The sequence below is a fragment of the Rana temporaria genome, chromosome 2, assembly GCF_905171775.1.
Source record: "Rana temporaria chromosome 2, aRanTem1.1, whole genome shotgun sequence".
In the NCBI taxonomy this organism is placed as follows: domain Eukaryota; kingdom Metazoa; phylum Chordata; class Amphibia; order Anura; family Ranidae; genus Rana; species Rana temporaria.
Genome location: NC_053490.1, coordinates 505,356,549 through 505,375,835, shown reverse-complemented (window position 1 = coordinate 505,375,835; position 19,287 = coordinate 505,356,549). Strand labels below are relative to the sequence as shown.

Sequence of the window (19,287 nt, the reverse complement as noted above, 5' to 3'; positions counted from 1 at the left end):
AATACCTGCATTAGACAGGTATCTGCTCCCCCCCTCCCTCCTGAAAGGTGACAAATGTGAGGGGGGTGGAACTCCACTTTAACCTCTTTAAGACCGCCGCATGTACATATACGTCCGCAGAATGGCACGGACAGGCACATTGGCGTACCTGTACGTCCCTGCCTAGACATGGGTCGGGGGTCCGATCGGGACCCCCCCCCCGGTACATGCGGCGGTTCCCGTGGCTGTCCGAGCGATCTGGGATGAGGGGGCGGCTGTTCGTTTTTGTCCGCCCCCTCCGGATCGCTCCCAGCCAATCCGCGTGCTCCCCCTGCGTGTCACTTCCTCTGCCTGTGTAAACACAGGAAGAGGGAAGTGATGTGATCTCTCCTCTCGGCGGTATTTTCAACCGCCGCTGAGGAGAGATCACATCACACAGTGAGTCTGCACAACACTACACTGACACCAGTACACGCAGGCACATTAACCCCTTGCGATCACCCCCCACCCCCCTGTCACAGTGTGACTGAATGCAGTGATCATATATGTACTGATCACTGCATTTAGTGTCAGTGTGACAGGCAGTTAGTGTTAAGTCCAGGGTAGCCCCCGTACCCCCCCCCCAAATAAAGTTTTAACCCCTTGATCACCGCCCTAGTTAACCCTTTTACTCCCTATTGCCAGTGTCACTAAGCGATCATTTTTCTGAACGCTGTATTAGTGTCGCTGTTCCCGCTAGGTAGCTTTTTTTTTTTTTATTGCGATTTTTTTTTTTTTACTAAAGACATGTGGCTGAATACATTTTGGCCTAAATGTTTGACTAAAATTTAGTTTATTTTATTTTCCTTATAACAAAAAGTAAAAAATATTGTTTTTTTTTCAAAAATGTCGCTTTATTTTTGTATATAGCGCAAAAAATAAAAATCGCAGAGGCGATCAAATACCACCAAAAGAAAGCTCTATTTGTGGGAGGAAAAGGATGCAAATTTTGTTTGGGAGCCACGTCGCACGACCGTGCAATTGTCTGTTAAAGCGATGCAGTGCCGAATTGTAAAAACCCCTTGGGTCATTTAGCAGCATATTGGTCGGTCCTTAAAGCGGTGGTTCACCCTTATTAACATGTTTTTAGCATAAAATGAGGCATAGTAGCGCGAGCTACAGTATGCCTGTCTTTATTTTTTTATCCCCGTACTCACAGTGTAATCGTAGACACAAGATTCCGACTCCCCGCGGGGAATGGGCGTTCCTATGGAGAGGGAAGGTGATTGACGGCCGGCTCTGGCACGTCACGCTCCGCGAAGACAGCCGGAACAGGTCTCGGCTCTTCACGGCGCTATACGGCGCCTGCGCACAGACTATGCGCAGGCGCCGTGAAGCGCCAAGTCCTATTTCGGGTATTTCCGGAGAAGCGTGATGTGCCAGAGCCGGCCGTCAATCATGCTGCCTCTCCATAGAAATCTTGTCTCTACGATTACACAGTAAGTACCGGACTAAAAAAATAAAGACAGGCATACTGTAGCTCGCGCTACTATGCCTCATGTTATGCTAGAAGAAATTTTTTTATTTTTTTTATTATTAATAGGGTGAACCCCCGCTTTAAGTGGTTAAAGTGTTGGGAGGCATGCGTGGGATTTGGGAGTTTTGTTCACATTTGAACGTTTCTCTTCAAAAATAGAGACCTGTGCCTCATATACACATTCGTACATGGCCCATCTATATAATATGAATATGTGAGGCAGAGTCACAGTACAACGTGTTTCCTATATATAGTGCACTGTTTCTATATAGTATAATCACTTCCAGGGCCGCCTACAGAGGACGCACATGCGCAGTGAGCAGCTCAGCGCTCGCACTATATTCCCCCGGCAGGCGTTGCGACTCTGAGCACGTCTTGCGTCCTTCTTACGTCGCCGGACGTACGACGTGACCTGAGCGGTAGGAGGCGGGGACTGTGTGACCTACAGCAGCGACCGGAGGAGAAGATGGCAGCGGTTGGCAGGATCTCCTTGAAGGTAAGAGCGGTAGAAGGAGAAGGGGGCCGGGGTGTGAGCGGATGGAGGGTGTCTGAGACATGTGCTCTCTATGGAGGAGACCGCCCTGTATGGACTGACAGTGAAGGAAGAATGCAGAGGTCGGGGGACACCCTGAGAGGGGAATGACAGCACGTGGATCTGTTACCAATAGCAACCAGATTTTTCAGTAATATAACCAGACTGGTTGCTATTGGCAACGTCTTCATTTTTGCTTTCCTTTCCCCCAACCCTGAGCTGAGAGTGACATGGAGGCCACCATTACTGACCTCCCCTCCTCCTCCTCCTCATCATACGTCTGTCATAGTGATCCTCTGGCTTCCATGCTTTACTAATCTGCAGTCTGAATGTGGACTTCCCTTGCTGCATGCTTGTTCCAGGTGGGTGACCCTGAGCGTCCTCCTGAGGTCATTGTATCGGCATCCATGGAGGAAGAGTCCAAGCACATAGTCCTGTATGGTCACAGTGCCCTCTACTCAGGCTTAAAGCGGTGGTTCACCCTAAAAACTACTTTTTCTTATTCCACTGCCCCCCCACATTACAATCCGATTAAGGCTCTTATTATTTTTTCCATGCTGTACATACCTTAGTACAGCATATTCACCCGTGCATCCGGGTTGCGAGTCCCGCAGGAGTGGGCGTTCCTAACATGTCTGTGATTGACGTTTTGCCCAAAAACGAGCTCCCCCCGGTCGCGTAAGCCGCGTCACGATTGGCGAAAGGAGCCGAACGGCGTTGTGCATGCGCAGTATAGCGCTGACTCGCCGTTCGGCTCCTTTCGCCAACCGTGACGCGGCTTGCGCGACGGGGGGGGCAGCTCGTTTTTGGGCAAAACGTCAATCACCAGCATGTGAGGAACGCCCACTCCCGCGGGACTCGCAACCCGGATGCCACGGGTGAATATGCTGTACTAAGGTATGTACAACATCAAAAAAAAAATAACCTTAATCGTATTGTAATGTGGGGGGCCAGTGTAATAAGAAAAAGTAGTTTTTAGGGTGAACCACCCCTTTAAGTATCCCCCCCCCCCCCAGCCGAAACACCCCAAGTCCCACTCCAGGGATGGAGGCCGAGAGTAGCGAATGTATGGGACGTGTCACACCAAGGGCTGTAGTGTCCGCCATGATGAATTCATTGACTTCACAACTTGGGATAAATCAGCTGACATGTTTCGTGCAACACTCCCCCTTCATCAGGGCATTGGAATGGTGTGATCGGGGATATTTGGATACGGGACTCGCCTACGGGAGTTTGTTGAGACGATGGTGTCTGGTCCTATGTAATCAGGGGTGTCAAACTCCATTCCATCGCGGGCCGCATCAGCAATATGATTTCCCTCAAAAGGACCGGTTGTATGTGTAAGATTAGATGTCCAGCGCATCCCCTCCCCTTACATTAGATGTCAAGAGCCCCTCCCCCACCATCAGAACTTGAGTCCCCCACCCTCCCTTATATCGCAGTGCACCCCTCTTTCCCTATGCTGCTGCTGGGAAGAAGCTGGATGCATTGCTTAAAAGCAGAAAGTAAGGATCTGGAGGAGGGCTGGAGCTCTCCCGCAGCTGCAAGAGGTGCGAGGGCCACATGAAATGGCCTGTGGGGCCGGATTTGGCCCGCGGGCCTTGTGTTTGATGCCTATAAACTGGATGGACTTGTGTCTGTTTTTCAACCTTTGGGGCAGCACAGTGGTGCAGTGAGTAGCACTTTCGCCTAGCAGCAAAAAGGTTCGCTGGTTCGAATCCCAACCACGACACCATCTGCCTGGAGTTTGCATGTTCTCCCTGTGTCTGCGTGGGTTTCCTCCGGGTACTCTGGTTTCCTCCCACACTCCAAAGACATGCTGGTAGGTAAATTGGATCTCATCCAAATTGGCCCAGTATATATGTGTGCATGACTGTGTGTCCCTAGCGTGTCATGATCCTACGGGGTAAAAATGACTGCACCAACCAAGCAGATACTGGCTGGAAAAAGCGCCCAGAGGCGATTCAGTTCGCATGCGTTGCGCTATACAAGTCATTCATTCATTCAACCTGACCATGTAATGTCTTAAAAGATAGGGGTTTAAAAAAAAAAAGTCATACTTACGCTGTGCAGTTGGTTTTGCGCCGTGTCCCCGATCCTCCTCCTCTGGGGTCCCTCAGCGGCGCTCCTCCTCTTCTCGTCTGCTCCGTTGTGCTCTTGTGCGGACGCGCTACCGTGTTCTGCTGGTGCGTCTATTGACACAGACAGCAGGAATCGGCCCCCGGCTCCAGCATCATTGGATTTGATTGACAGCAGCGGGAGCCAATGGCTGCTATCAATCTATCCAATCGGGACACCGGCTACAGCTCGTCTCTGTCGCTGGAAACATCGGGCTTAGGTAAGTAAAAGGGGGGGGCCACTGCGGGGGTTAGCTGCAGCACAGAAGGTTTTTCACCTTAATGCATTAAGGTGACAAACTTTGAGGGTTTACAACCCCTTTTAACCAACTCCTGTTGGTAAGTCCCTTAGGGGTAAAATTAGAGAGTGCAAAGTCAGGTGCACTTCTGCACAGAAACAAATCGGCTTCCAGATTTTATGGTAAAGTCTTGTTTCTTCCTTTTTTTTTTTTCCTCTAAAAATTATAAACATGTCATACTTGCCTGCTTTGTTGCATTGGATTTGCACAGAGCAGCCTGAATCCTCCTCTTCTTGGGTCCCTCTTCTGTGATCCCGGCCCCTCTCTTCTGTTCAGTGCCACCACAGCAAGCAGCTTGCAGTGGGGACACCCAAGCAGAGTCACAGCTCTGTGTGTCCATTCAGGCACAGACCCCCGGTTTGGCCCCCCCCCGATTGGCTAACTGACTTTGACAGCTGTGGGAGCCAGTGGCGCTGCTGCTGTGTCTCAGCCAATCGGGAGGAGAGTCCCTCACGGCTGAGGCACTCATGAATAGAGGTCGACCGATATATCGGCCGATATTTGACCTTCTTTTTTTAAGAATTCGGCAGATTATTATGTAAATTAGGCCGATTAACACAGACCTCACCGTGCCTGTTCCTCCTCTTCCTCGCACTCCATTGGCAGAGCGGCGCTTGACGCTTGCCAGAGTAACTGAATGCAGAGAGAGACAGGGGTGGGAGTCACCCAGCAGCTATCAAACACCAGCCAATTGGATGGGATCTGGGTGGGCCGCTACGTGTATGTGGCCCTGCCCCCTTTCCTAAGCAGCCCAATCGTTGGCTGGTGTTTGATAGCTGCTGGGTCCCGCTCACCCCGACATCACCGCTGAATTTTGACAGCTGGTCTCTCTCTCTGCATTCAGTTTCATATGTCGGTTACACTATATGGGCTCGGTGTAAAAACCTGCCAGTGCCAGGGTTTCCAATTGGTGCCACCTGTCAGTGCTAATAAGTGTTTCCAATCAGTGCCAGCCAATACCAGCTATCGGTGTTTCTAATCGATGCCAATCAGTGTCAGTTATTCCGATCAGTGTACTGTACTGAGGACATCAAGTGTGTGGTAGAGTGAATGGAGCAAGCAGGGGGAGTGGAGCGGGTGAGTTTGAGATAAAGGGGGGGGGGGGGGAACGGCCTAAAATATCGGCCACAAAAATCTGCATCATATATCGGCCGCCCCCGATTTCTAAGCATCAGCCAGAGAAAAACCCATGTCGGTCGACCTCTACTCGTGGACATCACTGGATGGAGATGGGGCTCAGGTAAGTATTAGGGGGGCTGCTGCACACAGAATATTTTTTATCATGTGCATTAACCTCTTAGCGCCCACACCTCCTTGGGCCTTTAAAAGATTTACGACGCAGGGGGTAGGGCGTGGCTTAAGATCACGTGACAGCTGTCACGTGGTCCGAAAACTGATTGTGAGCTTTCTTTTAGACGATGGGAACTGTGCTGGATGCGCGCTCTCGGCACAGGTGAATTTGGCAGAAATTTGCGCAAATATGCAGCCCCTCAGTGCTAAGAACCAGGCGCCGAGAGGCTGCATATTTTTGTATGGCCAGCGCCAAGGTGTTAAGATGATTTAATAAAAACCTTCAGTGTGCAGCCCCATCTCTATTTAGTGATGTTGCTTGAGAGTCTTGGCTGTCCAGGACACTCCCTCCTGATTGGCTGTGACACTCTGTTTCTGAATGGATACACAGCACAGTGACTGGGGTGCCCCCCTTAGCAAGCTGCTTGCAGTGGGGGCACTAGGCAGGAGGGAGAGGCCAGAAGCGCCAGCGAGATACCAGAGAAGAGGAGGATATGGGCTGATATCTGCAAATTAATGACAGAGCAGGTAAGTATAACATGTTTTGTTATAAAAAAATAAAAAAAAACAAGACTTTAATATCACTTTGAGCAAGCTGAGGTTCTTGGGAGAGTGCATGTGATCAGCACTGTCCAGACAGAGGGTCCAGGGTCCTGCAGCCTCATAGTACAGTCGCGAGAGTGAAAAACTCCTCTTGCAAGCTTTAAGCAGATGCTGATGGAAGTCACAAGACTGCTCTATACTGCTAATGAAAAAGGGGTTTTAGTTTATATTTACTAAAATAATTGCATTTCCATGTTCTGTGGGAGAGACCAGATATAGTGAATGCAGGTTCTTGGATTAGTAACACTGTAAGTTGACGGTTAAAGTGCAACTTTGCCCCCTTTTAACTTTTATCCTCTTGGCTTTTGTTGCTCACGTTATTCACGCACCCGGCATTGTTATGATGACCCGCATGTCCCACAACACATCATTAGGGGTCAGCTGAAAGAACCACAATTAGAATAGACTGAAACTGCCGCCCCCCCCCTTCTGGTATGCATGATAGAAGTATCTCAGGAATCTATGGAGGGGGGGGGGTTGCATCATTCTCACCTAGGTGACAATCCAAGATGTTAAAAAAAAAAATAGGGGGGGTGGGGTTAAAATGTTTCTGTGATTGTATGAAAGGAGGGGAGAGGGAGTAATTTTAACTGGAGGTGGGTGAAGGTGACCTTCCACTTGGTTAACAGGCTGCTCAGATTACACCCCTATAGATGGGCAGTTCTGATGTAAACTGGCTCTGTAGGCATGATGGACTTTTTATTTTTATAGATATTTTTAGCAGTTAGTGAGAAAATGCAAAAAAATATAACTTTGTGTTGCTGTGGACCCCAGCCTATAATGATGACTGAAGTACGGTGCTTAATTTTTCTTTCAGCTATATTAACTATTGGATTTATTTTCTAGGTGCGCTCCTTCAGCACTAGCGTGACCAGACCAGCTGGCAGTCTGGTTAGGGTAAGTGTAACTTAGTGACTGTAAAGTCTTGTGTTTTATTTTTTTCCCCTATAAAAATAATAAACATGTTACACTTGCCTGATTTTTATGCAGTGGATTTGCACAGAGCAGCCCAAATCCTCCTCTTCTCGGGTCCCTCCTCTGTGCTCCTGGCCCCTCCCTTCTGTTGAGTGCCCCCACAACATGCAGCTTGCTATGGGGACACCTGGACCAAGTCGCAGCTCCCTGTGTCTATTCAGACGCAGGGCCACCACCATGCCCTGCCCCCTCTCTCTCCTGATTGGCTAGCTGACTTTGACAGCAGCAATAGCCAATGACGCCACTGCTGTGTCTCAGCCAATCAAGAGGGAGAGTCTCGGATGGCTGAGACTCGTGGACAGAGATGAGGCTCAGGTAAGTATGGGGGGGGGGGGCTACTGCTACTGCTGCACACAGGTTTTTTTTTTTTTATCTTAATGTGTAGAACGCATTAAGATAAAAAACCTTCTGACCTTATTACTTTAATATGTGCTTTTTGTTTTTATATAAAAACTAAAAGCAATTTTCGCCAGACTGCTCTCCAACACATTTGTTGTACATTTAATGCATGTTGTTTACCTGTGTAGACAACCAATTTATGACAGTTTTGGGTGTGATGTCAGCCGCCCCAGCAGACTCGAAGCTGTCGCTAAAGTCTTGCCCTTCACTCCTCCCCTGGCAGCTAAATAAAATGTTTTGTAGAAAGGGGTGGGGCGGAAGTGGTGGGCCAGCACACAGTAATTGGACACTCCCAGCAGAATGAGAGGTGGGTTATACTAGGATGTTCATTCATCCAGGAGTAGTCTAAGGCTTGGTTTACACTAGCCAGCTCCAAAGTCATGCAATTTTCAACTTTGGAATCTGACTTTGTAGGCGCCAGGCAATGGAGGTCCGCTGGCACCCGGCGATTGTCAAGCAGAGACTAAGAATGAAGAGTTGCCTATGTAAACAAGGCAGATCTCCGTTGTGACAGGGGGGAAGGGATGGATTTTGTGTCCCTGCCAAGATGGGAATAAAATCCATCTCTTCCCTTTGTAAAAGCAGCACAAACACTGGTTAGGCATACATTTAAAGTGGAGGTTCACCCGAAAACTTAATTTTTAACATTAGATTGAGGCTCATTTTGTCTAGGGTATTCGGGTGTTTTTTTTTTTTTTTTTTAAATCGAAGCTGTACTTACCGTTTTAGAGATGGATCTTCTCCGCCGCTTCCGGGTATGGTCTTCGGGACTGGGCGTTCCTATTTGATTGACAGGCTTCCGACGGTCGCATACATCGCGTCACTATTTTCCGAAAGTAGCTGAACGTCGGTGCGTAGGCGCCGTATAGAGCCGCACCGACGTTCGGCTTCTTTCGGCTACTCGTGACGCGATGTATGCGACCGTCGGAAGCCTGTCAATCAAATAGGAACGCCCAGTCCCAAAGACCATACCCGGAAGCGGCGGAGAAGATCGCTCTCTAAAACGGTAAGTACTGCTTCAATTTAAAAAAAAATACCTGATTCCCCTAGACAAAATGAGCATCAATCTAATGTTAAAAATTGTTTTTCGGGCGAACTCCCGCTTTAACTCTTTGATCACCCTAGCCACTTGCCAGCCAGCGTCATTAGTACAGTGACAGTGCATATTTTAAGGCACTGTTCACTGCATTAGTGTCACTGGTTCCCACAAAGTGTCAGTGTTCGATTATGCACTGCAATATTGCAGTCCTGCTATAAGTTGCTGATCGCTGCTATTGCAAGTATTAAAAATAAAAATTCTAGTATATATGCCATAGTTTGTAAATGTTGTTTTTGTGCAAACAATTTAATACACACTTATTGGTTTTTTTTTTTATAATTTTTTTTTTTTGTACCAAAAATATGTAGCAGAATACATATTGGCCTAATTTTATAAAGAAATCCGATTTTTTTTTTTTTTTTTTTATTGTTTTATTTCAAAGAGAATTATTTATTGCAAAAAAATAAAATACACAGTGGTGATCAATTGCCACCAAAAGAAAGCTCTTTTTATTTATGTGCAGCATTGTACGACCACGCAATTGTCAGTTAAAGTAACGCAGTGCCGTATATCAAAAAATGGCCTGGTCATGAAGGGGGGTAACTCTTCTGGAGGGCAAGTGGTGTAACTCCAGTGCTTGGAGTCGCAGATCTCAATACAAGTATGCAGATCCGGAGTTCAGATTTCCTTGTGCTTTATTTTAGATCTGTGGCCAAGAAATTACAGAATGCATAGAGAGTGCCATTAATTTGAAACGATTCAACTGTTTATTTTATTTATTTAGCCCCCAATCCAGGTGTATGGTCTGGAAGGTCGCTATGCCACCGCTCTCTACTCTGCTGCTTTCAAGGAGAAGAAGCTGGATCAGGTGGAGAAGGATCTGACTCGAGTATTGGTAAGCAGACGGGGAACTAGATACAGAGATTATTTTTTTTTTTTTTTTTTTCTCTCTCTTTATTTATAGAAAGATTTTTTTTTTTATATTTTTTTTTTATTTTTTTTTTTTTTTTTTTTTTACAATTCCAATAAGCAGAAAATCCTAGAAATACACAAGATACATAGACCTCTAACCATCCACGTATAAATTCAGAAAGGGTACCTAGGAAACCACCGTAAGATTGGGTCTAGAATATTCAACATGGGAACAACATAAACCCATCTTGGGCCAAAAGTTTAGCCAAACGGACCATAACCACTTAAGGACCGTTGCACGAGGATATACGTCTGCAGAATGGCACGGCTGGGCACATGGGCGTATATATACGTCCCCTTTAAGAGCCCAGCCATGGGTCGTGAGCGTGGCGACGTGCTCGCGACCTGGTCCAAAGCTCGTGACCGTGCCGGCGGGACCCACGGACCCAATCGTCCCGCGATCAGTCACAGGAGCTGAAGAACAGGGAGAGGTGAGTGTGTAAACAAACTTTCCCCTATTCTTCTCTGTGGCAATGTCGGTGATCGTCTGTTTCCTGATATAGGGAATGACTATCACTGACGTCGCAGGTCCAGCCCCGCCCCCTACAGTTAGAAACACATGAGGTCACACTTAACCCCTACAGAGCCCCCTAGTGGTTAACCCTTTCACTGTAATTGTCATTTTCACAGTAATCGGTGCATTTTTATAGCACTTTTTGCTGTGAAAATGACAATGGTCCCAAAAATGTGTCAAGTGTGCGCCATAATGTTGCAGTCACGAAAAAATCGATGATCGCCGCCATTGGTAGTAAAAAATGTATTATTAATAAAAATGGCATAAAGCTATCCCCTATTTTGTAAACGCTATAATAATAAAAAAAAAATGTAGAAGAATACGTATCGGCCTAAACTGAGGGAAAACTTTTTTTTTTTTCAAACTTGTCGCTCTATTTTTGTTTATAGAGCAAAAAATAAAAACCGCAGAGGTGATCAAATACCAGCAACAGACAGCTCTATTTGTGGGAAAAAAAGGACGCCAATTTTGTTTGGGAACCACGTCGCACGACCGCGCAATTGTCAAAGCGACGCAGTGCCGAATCGCAAAAAGGGGCCAGGTCCTTTACATGCATATTGGTCTGGGTCTTAAGTGGTTAAGAGATCTAGATAATTTGTTACTCGCTAGCCAATCATGAAACCCAACACAATGTGGAGGGTATGTGAAATTGACTATAAAAGAAATGCAGTTTTTTTTTGTTTTTCCCTCCGCCATGTGTTCTGTTGGGGAGATTTCCCTTCCTGTCACAAAACAGGAAGTGGGGAGGAATCCCTTCAAAAATGAGGGAACCCTCCCACTGCCGATTTCATGCATATCTTTTGGAATTGCTCGGCCATCCAAGTATTCTGGAAGGGAGTTGCAGAATGCATAGCTGAAGTAACCTCCATTCACATCCGGCCACGATAGAGGTGTGCCTTTTGGGACTGGTAGATAATCTAGCCCCAAGGAGAGTGACTGGTACTATGCTGGCAATTCTAATCTGCTTGTGCCATTCTGCCAACGTATATCGGCGTTAGGCGGTCTTTGAGTGGTTAATAGGGCTGCACCTCTTTACAAAGCTACATACATTAGCAGGGGTATACCTCAGAATTTAAGGTGTGGGGCAGTTGGATGAACAGTGAAATTACGGTGGCGGATTGAGTGGCGCCTAATAGAAGGCACCTGCAACAGGAATTATTATGTTTTTAATATGTCTATAACTGCTTGACATGTCTATACGAAATCTTGATTATTACTGAGAGTTGGGGGGGGGGGGGGGGGGCTTTTTAATTGTATTTTTCCTATCGCTGTGTGAGGACCGGAAGGAGGGGGCAAGAACCAATGCTGAAGAAATGTGTGGCCCGTCGGGCCTTGTATGTATTTGTTATATCAAAAGCAACAAATACAACTTTTCAAAAAAAAAAAAGTGAGGGAACCCTGGGGTTGGAAGATTTTTCCCTCTATTACTGTTCTGGTGTCAACCCAAAATGTATGATTTTTATTTTCACCCTTTCTATTTGTCCTGTTTACCTTTTATCGTCGAAAGTTTATCTTTCTGACAGGTGTTCTAATCCCTCTTCGCTCAATCCAAAAAAAAAAAAAAATGGCTTTTAGTTGTACTTTAGCAGGGGTAGGCAACCTCAGGCCTCCAACTGTTTTGAAACTACAAGACCCTGACAATCATAGGCATAACTCCTAGAGGCATGATGGGATTTGTAGTTTCACCACAGCTGGAGGGCGGAGGTTGGCTACCCCTGCTTTAAAATATATTTACAAAGTGATTGAAAATGTGGCGATTTTTCCCTGATTGAGTAGGGGAAATTTAGAATGTCAGGGAAGATTGCCCATTGCTTCCTGTTATATTGAAACATTTATACAAATAGATGAGGGAAAGTCTGCTCAGTGAGGACACAGACAGCAATATAAACTTGGAAGAGTTTTTATTATTGGTGGTCTTTCGTCTTCCCTTTTTATCTTCTGAATACAATTTCTTATACTTGTCTCCAGCCTCTCTGTGATCTGTGCTGTCATAGGAATGATGAGGGGGGTATCCATTCTACATCATATGCTAATGCATGGTATGCCCTTTATACCGATCAAGTGATTGGTTTAAGGGTCCACTAACAGTGTACTGAAATCTGTAAGATCCAGTTTCTGTCAGTGCAGCAATATCCATACAATGTATTTTATCTTTGCAGGCACTTGTTAAAGACCCAAAACTGTCCTTCATCATTACTAACCCCCATGTGAAGCGCTCACTGAAACAGAAGACTATTACCGATATCGTAACAAAGGAAAAGTTTACCCCTGTCACCGCCAACTTTTTCAGTAAGTGTTGATGTTCATCTCCTGAAACCGAGTTCGGGCTGACCTCTTCCTTCTTTGTGTCGCATGATGGCCTTTGTGGCTAGGATTCCATAGGAGTGATGTAGTAAAGGAGGGGATGGTGCTAGGTGGTAAGGAGGAGGATGATGTATGGTCTCTGCGTTTTGGGGTCTCTGGGTTCTGTTCTCATTTAATCTTTCTGTACAAAGTTTGTGTCTTCCCAGTATCTGCATTGGGTTTTGCTGTTGGTCCCTGCACTTTAATATTGGAGAATCCTTACTTCCCTGTGCTAACAGAGGCAAAAATACCCTGCTGTAGTTCTTTAACCACTTTCCGCAAACTGACTTACCTGTACGTAGTTTCGAGGAAGTGGTTGTCCTATGGCGATGCCTGCAGGCTTCACCCTGGTACCGTTTTTTTATTTATTTTTATATTTTAGAGATTGCGGTCGGCTTTCTGGTGGTAACCGATGCGACTCAGCAGCCGCTCAGCCGTTATCACAAGGAGTAGGAGGTGAGGTCCCCCCCCCCCCCCACCGGAAGACTCGAGCGACCAGTGGGGGCACATCCACCAGCTCGCTGAAGACCTGAAAAAAGCCAGAATCGGATCTCCGATGTTGTAACCCAGAAGCGACGTCACTTCCGGTGTACTCGGCTGCCTAAAAAATCCCTAGTATTCAAAAATGCAGATTTTGACATTTTAAATACTTTTCAGTGCAAAGGAGGGATTTTGAGTCTTTTTAGATCACAGATCGCTCTATAAAGAGTACCTGTTACTGCCATGTTTACATGCCTTGTGACAACAATAAAAGTGATCAGATTTTTATTTTATTTTTTTAAAGGAACCGTGTAGAACAAAATAAGGGGGGAATAATGTTTAAAGCGTGCGCACACCAAAAAAAAAAAGCATGCGTAAGTCGCTCCCACAAATGGAAACTGTGTTCAAATCGCACGTGAGGTATTGCCGCAGTCGTTGGAGCATGAGCAACATTGTTTAGCAGAAGACCTCTTCTGTAACTCTAAACTGGTAACCGTAAAAAAAAAAAAAAAAAATTAAGCGTCACCTATGGAGGTTTTTAGGTACCGCCCTTTGTCACCATTCCAGGATGCACGCAATTTTTTCAACTGTAACATCCTGGATATCTATTTATTCGGCGTAACATCATATTGCTGCTACTAAGATATTATTGCACCTATCGACCATTTATTGGATCATTAGGGACTTCAAGGAGAGGGATTCAATTCTTAAGGCTTCAGGGTGCCCAAGAAAGAAAGTACAGCAAGCGCCTGGCCCGTCTCCTACAGTTGATTCAGATGTGGGATCGGGGCACCACCAGTGCAGGGCTTGCTCAGGAATGGCAGCAGACAGGTGTGAGGACATCGGGGCACACAGTGAGGAGAAGACTTTTGTAGGATGGCCTGGTGTGAAAAAGGGCAGCAAAGAAGTAACTTCTCTCCAGTAAAGCGTCCTGAGACCATTCATGAGTGGAGTTGCTTCTCAGCAAAGGGAGTGGGCTCGCTCACAATTTTGCTTGGGGCTCAAAATGTTGGGTCCATGACCAGCAAACTTCCCCAGACCTTAATCCCATTGAGAACATGTGGTCGGTCCTCGAGAGGCGAACTTCTGATAAACTCCAAGCATTGATTATGTAGGAATGGGCGGCCATCAGTCAGGATGTAGCCCAGAATTTGATTCACAACATGCCAGGGGGAATTTCAGAGGTCTTGGAAAAAGTGTCATCACTGCAAATGTTGACTCTTTGCATAAACTTCATGTAATTTGTTAATAAAAGCCTTTGACGCAAATGCTTGTAATATTATACTTCAGTATATCATAGTAAGATCTGACAAAAAGATCTAAAAATACTGGAGCAGCAGACTTTGTGAAAAATGTGTCCTTCTCGAAACCTTTGGCCATGGCTGAACTGTACCACACAATACTGTGTGTGTGTGTATGTATGTGTGTGTGGTGTGTGTGTGTGTGTGTGTGTGTATATATATATATATATATATAATATGAGGTGGGGGGGTTGTGTCTTTATTCTACAATAGTAATGACTGTGTAGTTCTGTGTCTCCTCATGAACTTTGTCTGCTGTTTTGTAGATTTGCTTGCGGAGAACGGTCGTCTTAATAACACTACTGATGTAATCAACGCCTTTGGCAAGATCATGAGTGCACATCGAGGAGAGGTGCTGTGCTCCGTCACTACTTCTTCAGTAAGTCGCATGGTCTGCAATCTTCTCTGTATAAAATTAAGGACATTTTTGAATTCAAGGCAGAAATCCATCCTGGAATTTGTAGTTCTGCATATCCTGGAGCACTTTATAGCTATTTAATATATTTGAGCCAGTGCCAAGTTTATTAACCCTTTATCATATTTTCCTCTTCTCAGCCTCTGGATGAAGCAAATTTGACAGAATTGAAGACTGCCCTGAATGCCTTCCTCGCCAAAGGGGAATCTTTAAAATTGGAGACCAAGGTAGGAACCTGTTTGTTATGTGATTGTATGTTCATTAAAGAGGTGAAGTACTTTCCTCCGGCTGGTGTCATACCACATCTGGCTAATGCCCACATTTCAAACCAACCTTACCAGCCTATACTGTGTATGTCTGATCCATGGAATTTATTTCCCATAATGCTGCAGCAGGGTAATCGAAGACGTCTAAAACATCTGGCTTGTAGATTTTGTTTCTGGACAGCAGTGTTTTAATAAATAAATCTGTTGTGAGTGAAATAGAGATTGGAATCGGCTACTTGTTTTAAAATATGAGCATTACTTACCGTTTACGAGATGCATCTTCTCCGCCGCTTCCGGGTATGGGCTGCGGAACTGGGCGTTCCTATTTTGATTGACAGTCTTCCGAGAGGCTTCCGACGATCGCATCCATCGCGTCACGATTTTCCGAAAGAAGCCGAACGTCGGTGCGCAGTATAGAGCCACACCGACGTTCGGCTTCTTTCGGCTACTAGTGACGCGATGGATGCGACCGTCGGACGCCTCTCGGAAGACTGTCAATCAAGAAGGAACGCCCACTCCCGAAGACCCATACCCGGAAGCGACGGAGAAGATGCATCTCGAAAACGGTAAGTACAGCTCATATTTTAAAACAACTAGCCAATTCCCCTAGACAAAATGAGCATCCATTTAAGGGGATTTTTTGAAAAAATTGTCTTATGGGTGAACTCCCGCTTTAAGTTATAAAAATATTAACAGCTTGGCCCGTGTCCCCCAGTGCAGCCTGCCCGTGTCCCCCAGTGCAGCCTGCCCGTGTCCCCCAGTGCAGCCTGCCCGTGTCCCCCAGTGCAGCCTGCCTGTGTCCCCCAGTGCAGCCTGCCCGTGTCCCCCAGTGCAGCCTGCCCGTGTCCCCCAGTGCAGCCTGCCCGTGTCCCCCAGTGCAGCCTGCCCATCCAATCCTGGGATGAGTGATCTGTTTATCAAAGTTCCCCGGATAAGGGGGAGGGGCTGTATATGACGGCGTGTGGCGGAGAACACACAGCTATTGAAATGAAAGCCGTTATGTTTCCTAGCGCTCTAATCAACCAGGCTGTGGATCTCCTCCTTTCTTTTCCCCCTACGATTGCTGAGAGAATGGCTCCCATACCATCCAGGCTGCCGGCGATGCCCCCCCCCCCTCGCCAGCCCACAAAATCCACTCGCAAAATATGAGCAGGCGAGTGGAATTTTTTTAAGGGCTGCATTAGGGTAACAGGAGTCTTCCAAGTATAGGAGAGCATGTGACCTCCCCACATGACAGTTCATGGGCATGAGTGACCAATTGCCAAGACAAGCGTACTGTCATCCATCCTGAATGGGCACAGTGACGATGTCTTCATCTGCCTGCTATGCGGTCTTGTTGGCTGTAATACGGAGTTACTGGCCCTGAACAAGTTTGCTGATTAGGAAAGTCAGGAACTACTTATTCCATATGCTTGTTCCAGGTAACCAAAATAAAATGTTGGCACAAAAGGCAAGTCTTTAGAGGGGGGGTCAATGGCTGCCTCCATATTTCTCCTGACAGCTGTACTGTAATGTAGACAGAGAATGTTAACTGGTCAGGTGGTGATTTATAGTATGCCAGAAAAGTCTTTCTTTATGGAGCTGCTTTGTTAGGATTACTGCTTCCTGAGCTTCGTTGTGATTTAGCTGTCGTATATGACCATGTATGGACAAAGAGGCAAGAGGTCAGCTTGCCAATCTCAATCCCTGGGCCTTTCCTTTTTATCTTGCCACTTTTGATCCAAGCAAGAGCTTTTACACTTTTTTTTTTTTTTTTTTTTTTTTTTTTTTTTAGGTTTTAGTTTGTTTTGGATTTGTTTGAGCAAATCAATCTCTGCTGTTCACTATTTTGTTCTTATTTGATGCTCATCACAGCCCTGAATCGTGTTGTCTTTTCCTGCTGTGGTAAAGATCATTGCGAGCCATGCTCCACCTTCCCCTGAACCATAATTGGTCACCACAGTCTAAAGCAGGGGTCTTCAGACTATGGCCCTCCAGTTGTTCAGGAACTACAATTCCCATCATGCCTAGTCATGTCTGTGAATTTCATAGTTTTGCAATGCCTCATGGGATGTGTAGTTCCGCAACAGCTGGAGGGCCGTAGTTTGAGGATCCGTGGTCTAAAGCAAAGAAATTAGTGCACACTGGGAGGAAAAGCTGGTTTGGGCAATCCTAATGGAATGACCTGAAACTCAATGTATGACTATGTAGGCCAACATGTTTACCATGCCACATTAATGACTGGTCCGTTGTAGAAGCTGCATTGAACATGTTGTGGACTGTTCTGACCTCTGTCTTCTTTTTCTGCAGACGGACCCCACTATCCTGGGAGGAATGCTTGTCAGCATTGGGGACAAATACATTGACATGTCAACAAAAACCAAGATCCAGAAACTGACCAAGATCATGACAGATACTGTCTGAGCGTAATATTATATATATTGATTGCCAGTAGCTGAATAAATCCTTTTACTGAGTGCTGTGTAAACATGTCTCATTTACATGGTTTTTACTTGCTGGTGTCAGTGTTGTCTTCTATTGGGAATCGATTTATTTTTTCATGTTCCTGAAATCCATTTTTTTTTTTTTTCCATACCATTTAATGTTCACATAGACAATTTACTACACCGTTGGGCTTTCCAAATGATAGAATTGTAAATGTGTACAAACAAATGGCAATCGCCTCCACCTATAACTGGCCTTTGCAGCAAGGAGCACATGGAAGGGCAATGCACATCAAAAACCAAGCAAATTCCCCGCTCGCTTGCCAGCCTTTGACCCTCTCTAACAGTTCACATTAAAAACCAAGGGTTTGGTTACACACATTTGCAAATCTATGTGTAAGCTGCAGTTACACATTTGCAAATGTGTGCAACTTAACCCCTTGTTTTGTAATGTGAACTGTTGGTCAATTTGGTTTTGTTTCAGGCAGGCTGGTAAGTGAATTGGGCTTTTGTATTTTATGTTAAAGGTATAGATTTGCTTAGAGGTAAAAAAAAAAGAAAAAAAAAAAAACATTATCACCACCACTGCTGAGTTTTTATGGCTGAAAAGCAATAGGGAATGCAGTACTTAAAAAAACAAAAAACAAATAAACTGGAAACTTTGCCTAAAAAAAAAAGCATGGCGGGGACACCAACTACCTCCGATGTCTCAGCAGTTGATTTTTTTTTTTCTTTTTCCATTGGGGATGTAACTGCCTTGTATTGCACTGTGTTTCTTTGAGGAGGTAGTCATCTTTGTAGAGACAGAGCTTTAATTTTGTTTCCAGCAAAGGGAACAGTGAGCAGCACAGTAGTGATATCGCAGAAGCTCACTCCAAATCTAGGTACACACGGGAAGTTTGTTTCGTTTAACCCAGCGGGCTAAATGAAAAACAAACTGATGGGTCGTTTTGCTAACTAAGCAATGTTTGTTAGTGCTGCGATCTCACCGCTGTGCCTATGTGCTCTGAAAGGAGGGCTTTATTGGGTACACCTGTTGGATAAAACACATTGGCTGATTAGCAATCACATGGCAGCAACTCAAAGCATCTAGACATGGTGAAAAGATGACTTGCTTGAAGTTCAAATCGAGTATCAGAATGGGCAAGAGGGGGGATTTAAGTGACTTTAAACATGGCAGGGTGGTTGTTGTCAGACAGGCTGGTCTGAGTATTTCAAACTGCTGATCTACTGGCATTTTCACACACAACCATCTCTGAGGTTTACAGAGAATGGTCCTAAAAAGAGAAAATATCTAGTGAGTGAAAGTTGTGTGGATGAAAATGCCTTGTTGATGTCAGAGGAGAATGGGCTGACTGGTTCCAGATGATGGGGGGCAACAGTAACTCAAATAACCACTTGTTACACCCAAGGTATGCAGAATACTATCTCTGATCGCACAACACATCAAACCTTGAAGCAGAAGACCACACTGGGTGCCACCCCTGTCAGCTCGGAACAGGAAACGGTACAATTTGCACAGGCTCCTCAAAATTGGACAATAGAAGACTAATAATGTTGCCTGGTCTGAGGAGTCTATTTCAGCTGCACATTTTCAGATGGAAGGGTCAAAATTTGGTGTAAATATGAAAGCATGGATCCATCCTGCCTTGTATCAATGGTTCAGGCTGGTGGTGGTGTAATGGTGTGGGGGGTATTTTCTTGGCACACTTTGGGCCCCTTCGCACCAATTGAGCATAGTTTAAACACCACGGCCTACCTGAGTATTCTTGCTGACCATGTCCATCCCTTTATGACTACAGTGTCCCAATCTTCTGGCTCTTT

General features: G+C 45.7%; 1 protein-coding gene across 1 annotated transcript; it reads left to right on the top strand.

Moving 5' to 3' along the window:
- The first annotated feature begins 1,883 nt into the window (after positions 1 to 1,883).
- On the top strand, positions 1,884 to 17,502 carry ATP5PO (ATP synthase peripheral stalk subunit OSCP). The gene is made up of 7 exons (XM_040338915.1): positions 1,884 to 1,991; positions 7,183 to 7,233; positions 9,534 to 9,644; positions 12,395 to 12,524; positions 14,626 to 14,738; positions 14,915 to 15,001; positions 17,330 to 17,502. Exons 1-7 carry the CDS (start codon positions 1,962 to 1,964, stop codon positions 17,441 to 17,443), a joined length of 636 nt encoding a protein of 211 aa, XP_040194849.1. The 5' UTR covers positions 1,884 to 1,961; the 3' UTR covers positions 17,444 to 17,502.
- Positions 17,503 to 19,287: the final 1,785 nt, after the last annotated feature.